At 41.3% G+C, this 16,091-nt stretch overlaps 1 protein-coding gene across 6 annotated transcripts in view; it reads left to right on the top strand.

The window, feature by feature from the left end:
• Positions 1 to 16,091, top strand: part of GAB1 (GRB2 associated binding protein 1) — a 139,043-nt gene that overhangs the window by 21,491 nt on the left and 101,461 nt on the right. Inside the window, exon 2 of one of the 6 annotated variants that reach the window (XM_089912417.1) lies at positions 6,223 to 6,286. The exons of the other annotated variants lie outside the window; for them this stretch is intronic. Within the exon in view, the coding sequence (XP_089768543.1) occupies positions 6,251 to 6,286 (36 nt within the window). The 5' untranslated portion in view covers positions 6,223 to 6,250. The remainder of the gene's footprint in view (positions 1 to 6,222; positions 6,287 to 16,091) is intronic. 6 annotated transcript variants of the gene reach the window in all.

Here is a 16,091-nt window from a genome sequence, read left to right as displayed (position 1 = left end):
GTAGATTGCTTTGGGTAGTATAGTCATTTTAACAGTATTGATTCTAACCGTCCTTGAATGTGGTATATCTCTCCATTTGTGTCATTTTTTATTTCTTTCATCAATGTTTTATAGTTTTCAGAGTACAGGTCTTTTGCCTCCTTAGGCAGATTCATTCCTACGTATTTTATTCTTTTTTTTGAGATGGTAAATGGGATTATTTCCTTAATTTCTCTTTCTGATCTTTTGTTGTTAGTGTATAGGAATGCAAGAGATTTCTGTGCATTAATTTTGTATCCTGCAATTTTTCCAAATTCATTGACTAGCTCTAGTAGTTTTCTGGTAGCATCTTTAGGATTCTCTGTGTATAGTATCATGTCATCTGCAAACGGTGACGGTTTTACTTCTTCTTTTCCAGTTTGGATTCCTTTTATTTTTTTTCTTCTGTGATTGCTGTGCCTAGGACTTCCAAAACTATGTTGAATAGTAGGGTGAGTGTGGGCATCCTTGCCTTGTTCCTGATCTTAGAGGAAATGCTTTCAGGTTTTCTCCATTGAGAAGGATGTTGGCTTTGGGTTTGTTGTATATGGCCTTTATTATGTTGAGGTAAGTTCCCTCTGTGCCCACTTTCTGGAGAGTTTTTATCATAAATGGGTGTTGAATTTTGTCAAAAGTTTTTTCTGCATCTATTGAGATGATTATATGGTTTTTATTCTTTAATTTGTTAATATGATGTATTGCATTGATTGATTTGCATATATTAAAGAATTCTGGGTTAAATGACCTGGGTTAAATCCCACTTGATCATGGTGCATGATCTTTTTAATGTGTTGTTGGATTCTGTTTGCTAGTATTCTGTTGAGGATTTTTGCATCTATGTTCATCACTGATATTGGTCTGTAATTTTCTTTTGTTGTGGTATCTTTGGTTTTGGTATCGGGGTGATGGTGGCCTCATAGAACAAGTTTGGGTATGTTCCTCCCTCTGCAATTTTTTGGAAGCGTTTGAGAAGGATAGGTGTTAGCTCTTCTCTCACTGTTAGATAGAATTCACCTGTGAAGCCATCTGGTCCTGGACTTCTGTTTGTTGGAAGGTTTTTAATTACAGTTTCAATTTCATTACTTGTGATTGGTCTGTTTATATTTTCTGATTCTTCCTGGTTCAGTCTTAGAAAGTTGTACCTTTCCAAGAATTTGTCCATTTCTTCCAGGTTGTCCATATTATTGTCATATAGTTGTTTGTAGTAGTCTCTTATGATCCTTTGCGTTTCTGCGGTGTCAGTTGTAATTTCTCCTTTTTCATTTCTAATTCTATTGATTTGAGTCCTCTCTCGTTTTTTCTTGATGAGTCTGGCTAAAGGTTTATCAATTTTGTTTATCTTCTGAATGAATCAGCTTTTAGTTTTATCGATCTTTGCTATTTTCTTCGTTTCTATTTCATTTATTTCTGCTCTGATCTTTATGATTTCTTTCCTTTTGCTAACTTTGGGGTTCTTTTTGTTCTTCTTTCTCTAGTTACTTTAGGTGTAAGGTTAGACTGTGAGTTTTTTTTTGTTTTTTTTTTTTTGGCGGTACACGGGCCTCTCACTGTTGTGGCCTCTCCCGTTGCGGAGCACAGGCTCCGGACACACAGGCTCAGCGGCCATGGCTCACGGGCCCAGCCGCTCCGCGGCATGTGGGATCTTCCCGGACCGGGGCACGAACCCGCGTCCTCTGCATTGGCAGGTGGACTCTCAACCACTGCGCCACCAGGGAAGCCCTCAGACTGTGAGTTTTTTAACCATGGGACCACCAGGGAAGTCCCAGTCACCATCTACTCTTAACTAATTATATAAATACAACTTTGATTCTTTTTCTTTTTAATATAATTTTTTTTTTGGCCATGCCACGTGACTTGCGGAATCTTAATTCCCCAACCAGGGATCGAACCTGGTCCCTCGGCAGTGAGAGTGCGGAGTCCTAACCACTGGACCACCAGGGAATTCCCAACTTTGATTCTTCATAGGTTTTTTTTTCCAGTTGATTCCTAACAGCCTGTTTAAAATTAAAAAAATGTTTAAGTGATTGTAATCATGTAATTCATGAAGCAGTGTAGGATTAATATGAAAAACTAGCAGTTCAGTGTTTTCCTTTTTTATTATAAAATGTTAAGTATTATATTCTTGGGGCTTCTCTGTCGGTTTCTTGAATTATAGAATTAGTACAGTATGCAGTGTTACCAGTTTCACTGTTTAGTACATCTTGAACATCTCTGAGGGTGGCAGATATGGCATCTGTTTCTTAAACAAGTACATGCATGAAACTATAAAAGTTTATTGGCGTCATAGAGCAGCACTGGTGAAACTTGAGTTCAGGCTCTTTCCCCACGTTTAAACTGGCAGCACGTGTGTGGGAAGAAGCTATTAATTACTGATAACCCCTTTAGAATGTGTTAATATTGTTAGGTCCAAATATGAGTTATTCAGTAGGTGCACCAGATTAAAAAAAACTAGACGAAATGTAAATATTGACTTTCATGTCCCTTTTAATTCACTTTAGTGACTTACTGGTCGGTATTTGTGGGGACACATCTAATAACTTTTTTGGGTCGGTTTTTGTCTTCTCCTTATTTTAACTATAAAGTTCTAGGAGGGAGCAGGGAAAAGGCTGCCTTCAGGTGTACTGAGGTTGAACCGGTTTAACCATAGTTGCAGCTCGTCTGCTGTCAGCTCCCTCCTCAGCGCCCAGGCTTATTTCCATGTTATATAATCCAGACTGGTTTGTCCTGTTTGGTAGGTTTGTTATAAACTGCAGAGCTAAGTAAACGTGCGAGAACATTTTAAATGGCATTAAAAATTAACCAGTACTTGAGGAGGGATGTAGCAGAGGGGCCCAGCTGTCAGGTGGCCCAGGGTCAGCCTCCTGGGGAAAGAGGGGGGCATTTCTGTTTCCTCTGAGGAACAGGAAGTCGACGTGAAACTATAGCAACTCCTGGCCAGAGGACCACTCCTCAGTGCAGATGACAACCAGCCTGCCATGTCTGATACCAGAAACATCTGATCCTAAAAGCAGATGTTAACTTTGTCCGTTAATGAACTGTGTACACAAGCAGAAACGGACAAACCAAACCAGTGGGACCATTTTCATCCGTCTGTGCCCAATACAGAAACAATGAAGGAGAAAGTGACTCGGTGAGTCTTGTCCCCCTCCTAGCTCAGTGCACAATGAGAGAACATGTCCACATGCTTTGTGATGAGCGTTTCTGATGCCTGGTCACTGTGGGGTTACGCTGACCTATGGTGCTTAATTCACCCACAGTTATAGGGTTATTGGGTTTCCTAAGGCATCCTCTGTCCTTGTCAGTTGACCTTTCTGACAGGTGTGCATCCTCTCGTGTGTGATTCCCCTAAACCCTCTGTAGGACTGTGTGTCCCATTCCATATTGACCGTGTCCTTCCCATATTCGTTTATCATCAGGCCCCTACCTAGAAATTGGGATCTCGGGGTGGATATTTTGGAGTCTTCCCTGGAATGCCTCTCCCCTCCATATAGGGCCTCTCTGAGGTTTGCAGGGGTTCCCAGGGCCAGAGGGTGTTGGTCAACCTAGAGTGATGGTGATGACCTCCTCCACCATATAACAGTCTCTCCCTCTAACCTGTGCCCATCGCGGGGCTTCTCTTTGAGCAAAAAACTGGGGAACCCTAATGTAGAAGATCTCAGTTTAACAGCAACCCACTTTCCCCCATGAGTCACTCTTAGTTCGAAATATCCTAAAAGAGGTTCTTATTTCGGAAGGCCAGGCAGGTTGCAGCCTGCTTGATTTTTCAGGATCTCTGGTTAATAAGGATTTTAGAGAGTAGAAGAGAAAACAGATCTTTTATGAATGTGGCATAAAACTATACGGCCTTGTGCAAATGATCTAACTATATGAATCCTGGCTTAGACAGAAGCTTCCTTTGTATGACTAGATTCACCACTCTATCCTTCTCTGAAATACTGAGAGAGACAAAAATCCCATATATATCACATAATTTAAAAAAAAATCAGAATTCAGAACTGGAAAAATTTACAAACAGTTCACATTCTTCTGATTCTGATTTTTTTAAAACATTTTTGCTGTTTTAAATTTGCTTTTATTGTTTGAGATCGAAAATACATTTTTCTATTCTGTTTATTTTTTGAACTGAAACCTACATCCATGGAATTACCATCTTTTCAGTGGTTGACTTGGAGTTTATAATCAGAAGATTGTGAGACCTTTGGAGGATAAAATAGAAAATAAAGTTAGGTTTAGGACAAGGAATTCTTCTTGGACATTGCAAAAATAGCAAAAAAAAAAAAAAAAAGTGTGTGTGGCAAGACAAACTTTTTCCTGTAAGTTCCTTTTTCCCAAACCCTTGCCGTCATACTAAAAAAAGTTTTTTTGTGCGTTGCTTTTTCCCAGAATCCTTCTGCTTATTGTTAGTAAGAATTTCATGTGCCAAAGTTTTGTTTTTCATGTGATTTCTACACATGAAATCACATGGGTCTTATTGAAAATATGTGTTTTTTTTAAAGTACAGTGGTAAACGTTGCTGATAATAAGCCAAAAGAAAAATTTAATATGAACTTCTGTACAATTTAGTTATAGTGACTAGGGGAGATTCAAAAATGCATTATCCAAGGTGAATGAAGTTAGATGATTGTAGGGGAAATATCAATTCTAATTAAAGATAAAGTATATGAGTGCTCTTTTCTAGTTTCAAAAATTACACTTTTCATTTCCTACCTGGTCTTTTCCCCAAGGATGTGTGTTTTTAAGATTTTTCTGTCAGACTAGTATAAGGTGATGCTCCGGACTGAGCTCGCTTAATGGAATGGCATCACAGTTTCTTTGGGAATAATCAAGCAGGGAGGTAAAAATTCAAGTCTATGGAGGGAGTCATTGGAATTCTTGAGCAATAGGATACCTTAGAGCATGTGAGAAAGAAACTGAATGCTTTTGAGGGGATGGCCATTGTTCTGCATCTCTCAACCTGATAGTATCTAAAATATGACTGATTTTTTCGTACTATTAAAACAGTGTGGTGACGCATTCATCCTGTCATGCCTTTTAAGAGATGATTTCAGAAATGCTCAGTAACATCTTGTTCAGCTGCTCACTCTGACTCCCTGACTTACCGGTAGGATCTCACCGTAATTGTTTACTCTGTAAATCTTACAGTGGCCTTTGACCGAAAGTAATAAAAATGTCACGTGACTTGGTGTAGCCGTCTGGATTCTCAGGTGTAAGCAACAGAAACCTCTGGCTAATTTCATCAGGAAAGGAGTTTCTGAAGGCAATTAGGTAGCTCACAGTTTCCCTGGGAAAGCTGAGAACCTAGCTCAGAACCTCATCAACCAGGAACACCGCCACTGAACTGGTCCAGGGAACATCACTACTGCCTCCTGGGCTGTGACTTCAGACCCGACATCTTGCACCAGCAACATCACTGACACCACACCCCAGACACTGCCACTACTGCCTCTGGAAGCTGCTCACACTGCCCCAACCCCAGATCCAGGTTTCTGTACAGTACTTGATTCTTGAGATTTCTTGGGATTCAAAATCTGGGGTGAATGTGTTTGGCGGAGCCAGCGGACCTGATTATGTGCCTGCTCTGTATTGCACGGGGGAGTGGGGTCAGGGAGAGGGCTAAGAAAACTGTCATCTGGAATTTTCTGCTTTTGTAATATTAGGGTTAATGATTTTACAAACATAGGAAGGGGAGTTTAGATGCTGGACAACCCAACAGAGTCAGGTAACTCTACCATACCCATCATATTGGTGGTAGAGGTAGAAGGATTAAAAATAAGGACAGGGGCTTCCCTGGTGGCACAGTGGCTGAGGGTCCACCTGCCGATGCAGGGGACACGGGTTCGTGCCCCGGTCCGGGAAGATCCCACATGCCGCGGAGCGGCTGGGCCCGTGAGCCGTGGCCGCTGAGCCTGCGCGTCCGGAGCCTGTGCTCCGCAACGGGAGAGGCCACAACAGTGAGAGGCCCGTGTACCGCAACAACAAAAAAATAAGGACAACAGTGACCCTTCCACAGAACCTCAAAAATAAAATCTCTGCTACCAGTATGAGGAAACGAAGTCATCACAAAACCAATAATTTCTTAGCAGACAGTCCCCGACTTACGATGGTTCGACTTAGGATTTTTGTGACTTTACAGTGGTGTAAAAGAGATACGCATTCAGTAGAAAATGTACTTTGAATTTTGCATTTTGATCCTTTGTGGTACAGCCCTCTCTCATGATGCTGGGCAGAGGCCATGGCAGCTCCCGGACAGCCATCTACAATCACAAAGGTAAACAACCGAAAGAATCACAATCATTCTGTTTTTCACTTTCAGTACAGTGCGCAGTGCATTACGTAAGATATTCAACACTTTACTATAAAATAGGCTTTGTGTTAGATGATTTTGCCCAGCTCTAGGCTCATGGAAGTGTTTTAAGCACATTTAAGGTGGGTAAGCTATGATGTTTGGCAGGTTAGGTGTATTAATGCTTTTTCAGTTTACAATATTTTCAACTTACAGTGGGTTTATCAAGATGTAACCCCATCATAAGTCGAGGAAGTTGTGTATTCTCATAACAGCAACCTCCACAGACATAGGAGCAAGCACTCTGTTTAGTGAACAACTGTTACGTGCTGGGTGGTGGTTTTTTTGTTGTTTGGGGTGTTTTTGTTTTTAAATTTTATCTCTAATCCACTCAACAACCTTGGAAAGCACACATTATTGCCACCACTTTTACAGGTAAAGAAGCTGATGCTCAGGGTAACTTAGCAAAGTTACTCAGCTGGTATATGGCAATGCTGAGATTCAAACCCACTTGTGACTGTTTCCAAACCTCTGTTCTTTCTGTTGTACCAGGTTTCCTCCTCACAGAAATTCTGTGGAAGAGCACAGATGCCCTCCCTGGTTTAAACCAAAAAATTGTATGTTTGCTTCTGCATTGTTTCCCTTAATAATCCATGACTTACCATTAACGTGAGTTGGGAGATGCTCCTAGGCTCAGGCAGGTGACTGGGGCTAGAGCTACAGATTCAGGAACCACAAGAATGTAAGTGTCCCTTGATGCTCTGGGCATCAATGTGGTTGTCTGGGAAGAGTTTGTGGAGTGAGAGGACAAATGGTGAGACCTTACAGAACACTAGTTTGGGGAGTGAATCAGAAGGAGAGGAACCAGCAAAAGAGACAGATTGATTTTCTCTTAGTAGGAGGAGATCCTGTTAGGGGAGCCAAAGATCACAGTGTAAGAAGGAAGGTGTGGTTGGGAGCCAGGTGCTTCAGGAATCAAAACTGGGTGGAAAATAGGCTACTGGGGTAGACCAGTCAAGCAGGAAGTTAGGGTGGCCTTTCGTAATTTGAAGTAATGTTCTCTGGATCTTACCCTTCTCTGTAAATCTGATAGAAACACCACCCTGTATTTTAGGTTCACACACTCAGTGGGCCCGTGCAATTTTGTGTTTAAAATTTTAATTCCTTTTTTTAATGATGCTTTAGTTTTGGTGGTCTTTGGGCCACACCCATAGAGTGACCAACCATTGGACTAGTGTTTCCTACGTCCCATTCTGGAGTCATATTTGTTTATTTAGAGGCCACCATCCCTGAAGAATGACTTAGATTGATTCCCCCTCAGTCTGTTATTTTATGTCTGCCCACGTGGAAGCTAATCTGCCTCCTTCCTTCCAACCCACGGGACCTGGTGAAATCTTCCAACCACTTAACCTATTTGTTTGTCTTTTTGCAAATCAAAAGAGCCTAATGTCATCCTAAAGCATCCTTGTGATTAAGCTTCGGAAAGGATGAATGATTAAAAATTAACTATTTTCAGTTTATCTGATTCCTCCCTCTTTAGAGAACCTCGTTAGAATATACAGGCATAGGAGTGGAAGTATTCCTGAGTGAGTTATAGAAAATGATGGGGAAAATTGAGAGGTGTTGGGATGGATTTTAATGTCTGTGAGGTTATATGTCCAGAGCAGAGTCTGTCTTGGGTGGGCCCTGAGCGGGAGGGCGTTTTTCTCATTTAGGTGCAGCCTTGTCTTGTCCATTCTTGATCACAGTGTGATTTCTCCTTTGTTCTGAGGTGGTGAGATTTCCTTCCTCTGGGTCCTGTGGTCCCTGCTGTAGCCCTAGTGTCTGCTGGTCCACTCCCCCCAGCCCACATCAGTGCCAGTCATCTCTGCCTGTGCTTGTTGGCATTGGATTTATAAAAAAGGGTGAAAACAGGGGAGATGAAAATGCAAGTTCTCCCTGCATCTGCTTTTTAGTTGTTCGTTTCTGTCCCTCACCTTCTCTCCCTCCAATGAGGAAAGGAATGCAGATGGGAGAACAGAGAGGAAATGATACCTTACATTTCTAAATACTCTTCCTTTTCCGCTCATCAGACCTCTCCCCTCTCCCCACTCACCCTCACGCCATTCTCCTTTCTGACCCTTCAGTGTTTGTCTTCCCTGTTAGACTGTAAGCTCCGGAAGGATAAAAACCATGTGGGTTTTGGTCTCTTCTGTGCCTCCCAGGGCCTAGCATAGTGCCTGACATAGAGAGAAGATGCTCCAAATACGCACATTTAGTGGATGAGTGAGGAACCGACAGCGAGTTTGGGGTGGAAGGGGGAGTAAGCCATGATTTCTGTTGTTGCTGACAACCTTGCCCTGGTCCCATTTCTTGGTCATCCCCCATCTCTGATCTTCAAGGAGCCCACCTCCTGGCAGCAGCAAGGTGGTTCCCACAGAGGGGTGCTGGACACATTTTCCCATGGCACGTTTTTCTGCATGGTCCTTAGTCTGTTGGAACTATATACTTAATGGAGTTTTAGTGGGCTGGCCAGAGAAGGGAGCCATTATGTACCACATTGTTTCTATGGGAAAATGCATTCTGAGTTCAAATGAATCTACTTACTTAGAAACTTCTGGATTACATCCTTTCCATTAGTTGAGGACTGCCATTGCATGATCTCCCATTCAGGCTTTTATTCATTACTGATATGTAAATGAACAGTAAGCCATTTCTTTGTAGAAGGAGCAGAGCCAGAAGTCTTTCCTTCTGAGATGATAAACTGTTACATTAAAATGAATTTCCTGGGCTTCCCTGGTGGCCCAGTGGTTGAGAGCCCGCCTGCCGATGCAGGGGACGCGGGTTCGTGCCCCGGTCCGGGAGGATCCCACATGCCGCGGAGCGGCTGGGCCCGAGAGCCATGGCCGCTGAGCCTGTGCGTCCGGAGCCTGTGCCCCGCGGCGGGAGAGGCCACAACAGTGAGAAGCCCGCGTACCGCAAAAAAACAAAAAATGAATTTCCTTCATCTGACAAACATGGTGGTTCATTTCAAATGTATTCATAGAGTGCCTGTTACATGCTGGGCTTTGTGGGAAGGATTCACACGTGAATAAAATAGGGACTCTGTCCTGGCAAGGGCACAGGCAGGTTTCCATTTAAAAAGGAATTGCACTCCTATAGCACACAAGGTCGCTTCCAGCCCAGTAATTCTGTGGTTTTGAATTGCTCTATTCATTTGCCCATTTTCCTTATCACATGTGGTTCTGTTATGAAGTGTATTTTTAGATAATGATGGAGAAAGCATATTGACATTCATGAGTAACAATTAATATCAATAACCCCACCTTTACAGCTTTTCAGTCATTCTGAATTTGTATTATTGAGAATGAGAAATCCAGGAGCAAACCATTTATTTTTATTCCAACTTTTTATCACGCAAAGAATGAAGCCGGACCCATCATGAAATTGACATAAAAATAGTGCCGTGGCACTTTATTTTGAAAGCATATTCCTCAGGGATAATATATATGGGTGTTGGCGTTAACAGATAGTTTTAAAATGCTCTCCTGTAATTTTCAAACTTCTTACAGCAAGTATGTGTTTCTCCTCCATTGTCACCGTCACACACATACACACATAACACGTGTACAACACAGCATCTCTTCGTGTAAGTAAAAATATTTCAGTGAGATGTCCTTCTTTCCCCAAATTGTTTACCCATGCATCTTAATAAATACTTGATGAACAGAATCTAGTTTCTGGGAACTGGAATGTGGGAAATGTGGATGTTTATATAAAAAATTCTACAGGTATTTATAAAATATACTTGGAACTCCCTGTAAAAAAATAATGGGTTTTTTTTGGAAAATAGTTGTGTTTGTGTGGAAATAGTCTTATTAGTCTGCCTTGAAACTTGGAAAAGTTACCTGGTAGTTTATTTCAAATCTGATTTGAGCCACAAACTTCTTTGTTGCTGGATCTCTTTTATTTTTAATTAACGTCTATAATTCAAGTAGTATATTAACTGTTTCTGGCGAGTGAATTAATGACTGGTTCCTCCCAGGATCTGGAGAGAAACGGGTACTATATCTAGCTTCTGGAATTCCATTTAGTGATCAGGGTAACAGGATAATTCCTGAACTAGTGCTTAAACTTGAATTTGCAAATACGTTTTGGAGTGTTATTTTTCCTCTCTACAATAACTACTAATAAACTACATGTTTTCTTCCCTTGTTGGTTTCTTATTTAGCAGTTTCTTTTAATGTAAAAAATCAATCCTTAGCTAGAATCTGGTCCCTGTAGTTATGAGAAGTTGAAAACCCACATTTGAGGAGTAGTTCGGTTTTAATGATAGAACAGTTCATAAATTATTCAGCAGTTTGCTTCTGTGAGCAAAATACTTTCAGTATTCTTTGCTGTTCTGTTTAATACAGAATGATAGTTCATGCAGGTATATATCACAGTGTTCGTACTGTCAAAAAGATCATTATTTAAAGTTGGCAAGAACCTTGAATTATTAAACTGTATGCATATTAACTTGGTTTAATCAATACTTGGAAGATTGTTTTTAACTAAAGTTTCCTTATAGGAGAAAATCAAATTATTGCAGTGTAATGAACCACGTTTGAAATGAGGGAAATGCTTTTCTTGATAACTGGCACATAATAGGAACCCAATAAGTAATCCTTTCACTTGTGCTAAAGAACATAAACATTCAGACTCAGAAGTTCAGACCACCTCACAATGCACAGGTCTGCACATTGTGAGACATTTTCCTTCTGTTTATGCCTTAAGTATGTGCACATGGTATAAAATTGGTAAACTTTTTATCATTTTATGTGCATCTGTATTATCTTTTTCCCTTTCATTTCCTTTTACTCATAAAATGAACATTTAGCTAGATTTTTGCTTCTGATGAGTCGCTTTGCTACTACTTGAGTTTCTTCTAAGTTCATTGTGTACAAAGCAAAGCACAAAATCAGAAATTTATGGTAAATTTGACCCAGAAGAGGAAACTGTTAGCTTTCTAAAGTCTTTGAGTCTTTCTCAGAGGAAGACAGAATAAATTAAATACTAATATCAGGCCACTTTCTGAAATTAAGAACAAATAAATGAACCATCAACATGCACAAAAACGTGGCATCTGAAAATTTATGATTGGTCTTTTTTATATGGTCTTGGAGAACATATACAATGGAATGCAGCCCCCTGAGCTTCAATAAAAATGCCATTCGAAAATTAAACCTGATGCTATATAAAGGACACTAATCTCTTAAACTACTTTGTGTTCCAGTGTTAAAAAGCTTCATGTAACTTATTTATCATTTATTTTTTAATACTTGAAATGTACTTTGCAGGGTTTGGAGGGTTAGGAAGACAGCAGGTTCATTTCTTCTAGGAAAGTTCTAAGGCAATGAACCTTAAACTTAAAAATTTCAACCTGCTGTTATGTTTTATGTCCTGTACATATGTGGTATTCTCTATACCTAGTTAATATATATGTCAAAGTGAAAAATATGTATAGGGCACTAGCCTAGGTATTCAAATTCTATATGAATATTAAATGGATTAATTTTATTTTCTATAACAGCTCGATTGAGATATAAATCACATACTATAAAGTTCACCTGTTTATATAAGTGTGTACAGTTCACGGGGTTTTAGTAGACTCACGGGACTATGCATTCATCACCACTATCTGATTCCAGAACATTTTCATCACCCTAAAAAAAGAAACCCCATAACATTATCAGTAACTCCCATCTCCCTGCAATGCCCCCCCCCACACCAGCTTTAGGCAACCGCTAATCTACTTTCTGCCTATATGGATTTGCCTATTCTGGCTCTTTCATATAATGGAATTATATGTGGCCTCGTGTCTGGCTTCTTTTACTTGACCTAGTTGTTGTTTTTTTTTTTTTTTTTGTGGCTGTGTTGGGTCTTCGTTGTGGCGTGCAGGCTTCTCATTGTGGTGGCTTCTCTTGTTGCGGAGCACAGACTCTAGGCGCGCAGGCTTCAGTAGTTGTGGCACGTGGGCTCAGTAGTTGTGGCTCGCGGCCTCTAGAGCACAGGCTCAGTAGTTGTGGCGCATGGGCTTAGTTGCTCCACGGCATATGGGATCATCCCGGCCCAGGGCTCGAACCTGTGTCCCCTGTATTGGCAGGTGGATTCTTAACCACTGTGCCACCAGGGAAAAGCCCCTGGCCTAATGTTTTTAAAGTTCATCCATGTTGTGGCATATATCAGAATGCCATGCCTTGTGATTGCCAAATAATCTTCCATTCTATGGATATATCACAATTTGTTTATCCAAAGTGGATTAAATTTATTTTTTAATTGAAAATTTTATGATCCTCAAGACCCTCTGTAATTTTTCCAGGCAGCTTTCTCTTCCCTCTTCCTCTGTTCATATTCCATACCTTTCATGGCTGGGTTTTCACTGTACTGTTTCCTTGTTTGAAGACTGTCTCAAATGCTACTTCCTTTTTGAATTTTTTTCTTTGGTCCCTTGAGTGATCTCTCTTCCTTCAAATTGTCACAGTCCTTTGTTGTGCCACAGTTTCAACTTGTGCTTTTGGTTATTTATATAGTTGTCCCTCATTTCAGATTTTAATGCACGAGACAGGGACATTTCTGTTGCTACCAGAAATAGCCTTGCAAAGAACCAAAAATCAGTAAGTAGTTTTTAAATTAGTGAATGAAATCATTGGAGATCACCTGGGTGTCATAAGACTAAAGCCATAATTGATAGTTACTGTGTCTAGTCAGGCTGCCAGAAAACTGAACCAGGAATTAAGGGAGATAACTACATTTTTGGAAAAACTTATCTTCCCATTATTCAGTGTCTGGCACGTAACTGGAACTCAGTACATGTTTGTTGAACTGGATCCAGGATCTGGTAGCACGACTAGGGAAATCTTCAATGTCTCTAGAAAGGAAATTCTGTATTTATAAATATACTTAGTCACCCCTAGTTGAAATGGGAGAGAGCAAGAGTGAGAATGTATGTTGGTCCAATGAGGAAAATGTTTGGTGAGTATCTCTTTGCAGGAGAGCCCCAGAGCAGTTGCTTTTCACTTTTATATTAGATATGTCATGTTTGGATATGTCATTAAATGTTTGCTGTTTGCTTTCCCCTTCCAGAGGCATAAGTTCTAGTAGCCAGTTACCACTGAAGCCTCAATAAAACACGCTGTCGTGAGTTCCCTTCTACGTACAAGGGCTTGAGGGTACATCTTTCAGCTTTTTTGAAGCTGTGTTTGGACCATCCTTAAGTCAGGGGTCGAGCTGCAAATTCCGATGAGGATCTAAGTTCTGATGATGGGGCCATCCACAAGGGCTCCCCTCGGGTGTGACAGGGGAGGGACTTTGCTTCTAGGCTAGTGTTTTCAGCCCCATCCACCGGGCTTTCATCCAAGGAAGAAAGATGTTATTGGTGGGTCCTGTTTTTGAAGGAAAAAAAGAGTAAACGGGTTCCTGCCAGTGTAGTGAAGAGTTTCTTACATACTGGTACTAATTACTTTACGTGGTCAAAGTTCAGAGAAAGGGGGCCCCAGGCAGTATAGGACAGCAGCCCAGTGTTGAAAGAAGTAAGCACCTAAACTCTTAGGATTCGCTTAGTTTCTGTTTTTTCCCTAACGGTGGTCCGCCCCAAATAGGACTGCGCTGTTTTTGGAGTAGGTGATGCTACCCCATCATCCTGTGATTGTCTAAAACTTAGATATTTAAACAGTTTGAAAACTTGTTGCGAATATCATTATAAATTGAAATAATAGAAGTTTTATGGCTTTCATTTTTATCTTCTCCGTTTCTACCCACCTAAGCTGTTACAGAAGCCGAATTTCTATAAGTATATACAATTAAAAATAATTATGATAGGGCTTCCCTGGTGGCGCAGTGGTTGGGAGTCCGCCTGCCGATGCAGGGGACGCGGGTTCGTGCCCCGGTCCGGGAGGATCCCGCGTGCCGCGGAGCAGCTGGGCCCGTGGGCTGTGGCCGCTGGGCCTGCACGTCTGGAGCCTGTGCTCCGCAATGGGAGAGGCCACGGCAGTGGGAGGCCCGTGTACCACAAAAAGAAAAATAAAGAAATAAAAATTATGATATAAAAGTAGTTGTTCTTGGCAGTACATTCCTATGGAGGTTTTTCTGCGTATTTTGGGCAGTTCTCAAGGTTTTGTTCCTCTTCATTTAATAACTTAAAAAGTTGTCTTTATTTTCCTTTGTCTAAATTCATCTGGTTTTATGTGTACTTTTCCCACTTGATGTTTTGTTTGCTTAATGCTTGCTGTGACACTAGGCCATGTAAAGAAAAACGATTCTTACCAGACATTTTCATTCATTTTATACCACTCTGTTGGCAGTGAGAAAAGAGTATTTCCCCACTGGATACATTCTTTATAAGATCAAAATCAATGCAGAGTGAAATTATCCTTTTGCTCACGTTCCTGCAAAAAGGCAGCCTCCATAACAAGAGATGAAAAGGAGAAGTTTAGTGGTGTTTGCGCTTTCACAAAGTTGTTTTTGGAGAAAGAACGTTAATATATACATGATTTCCTGTTAACCGTTGTTGGTGTCCAGGTTTGATACTGTTGTGTGACAACCTAACATTGCTTCCTTTTTCTGAAGAATTGATCGAATGTGAAGCCCAAATGCTTGCTAAAGTAGGAAACTGCTGTCCCGGAATGCACAGGAAATCGAGCTGTTTAAGCATTTCTGCTGAGACACAAGGCAGGCTGTAAACTGTCAGGCTACATTGCCTTCCCACTGTCGTGACTGGTTTTGAAAGCTGGCTTCAAATAAGTGAAAGGCCTGGTGTTATCATAGCAGCGCTAAAACTAATGAGTAAGAATTATGGAGTTGGCTGAGTAGAAAGGAGGCACGTCTAACAATTGGAGCTGTGCACCAGAGCTCTCCAGAACCTGCTGTGCTCCCTCCCTGTCCCTGGAAGCTTTCAAACAGACACCGGCTGAGTCCCCGCTTAGCTGGTGCGTGGATCGGGGCCTGGTGGGAAGCAGGTGGCAACACTCCAGTTGGATAATTTGAGGAACATTGAATAAAAAAAATGCTTACCCAAATCTAGAGTATGGTGAGAATCCAAGGACAAGAAAGAGGGGAGGGCGAGGGCCAGTACCTACACCTGAAGAGGAAAGAGGAAGGAATATTCCCAGACCCCAGGAGGGATGGCTGTGTAGAGATGGATGCCTTTCAGGGATGCATAGGGCTGCAGCCGGGGAATCAGTCTCCTGCCCTCAGGCTCCTCTCTCTCTTATCCCCCATTGACCAAACCCATCCCAGAGCCAGAGAACCAGACATGATGCAGTCCTTAAGTTAGCCTCCCTCAGCTCAGCAGGACAGGACCAGGTGGAGACTGGATCTGGAGGGGTAGCTGGAAACTGTCCAGCACAGATGTTGTAAAAGCAGTTCCTATGTTGAAGGGGACATCCCTGTTATCCCCATGAATACTGTGGAACTTGTTTCTATGAAGAATCATTGAATCTCAGAAATACTTGAGGTTACCCAGTTCAGGCATCCAGAAAGTGCAGACTTCCTATTCATCCAACATCTAGTTTAATATTTTCAGTTGTAGAGAACAAAATTTTACTTGAAGGAGCAGCTTGTTCTGTTGTGGAACAGCTCTAATTATTAGGGAGGTTTTTCTTGCATTGAAAGTGCCTTCCTGTAACTCAAGAGTGGTTTCTTGTTCCCTCTTGGAGCTACACAGAACAAGGCTACTGTCTCTCTCTTTTTTTTTTTTTTTTTAATAAATTTATTATTTATTTTTGGCTGTGTTGGGTCTTCATTGCTGTGCACAGGCTTCCTCTAGTTGCGG

The sequence above is a fragment of the Delphinapterus leucas genome, chromosome 5 (assembly GCF_059928025.1).
Source record: "Delphinapterus leucas isolate spDelLeu-1000000601 "Yukka" chromosome 5, BTC_Dleu_Yukka2, whole genome shotgun sequence".
Lineage (NCBI taxonomy): Eukaryota > Metazoa > Chordata > Mammalia > Artiodactyla > Monodontidae > Delphinapterus > Delphinapterus leucas.
The sequence above is the reverse complement of the archived record's forward strand: the minus strand, read 5'-3'. Positions and strand labels throughout refer to the sequence as shown.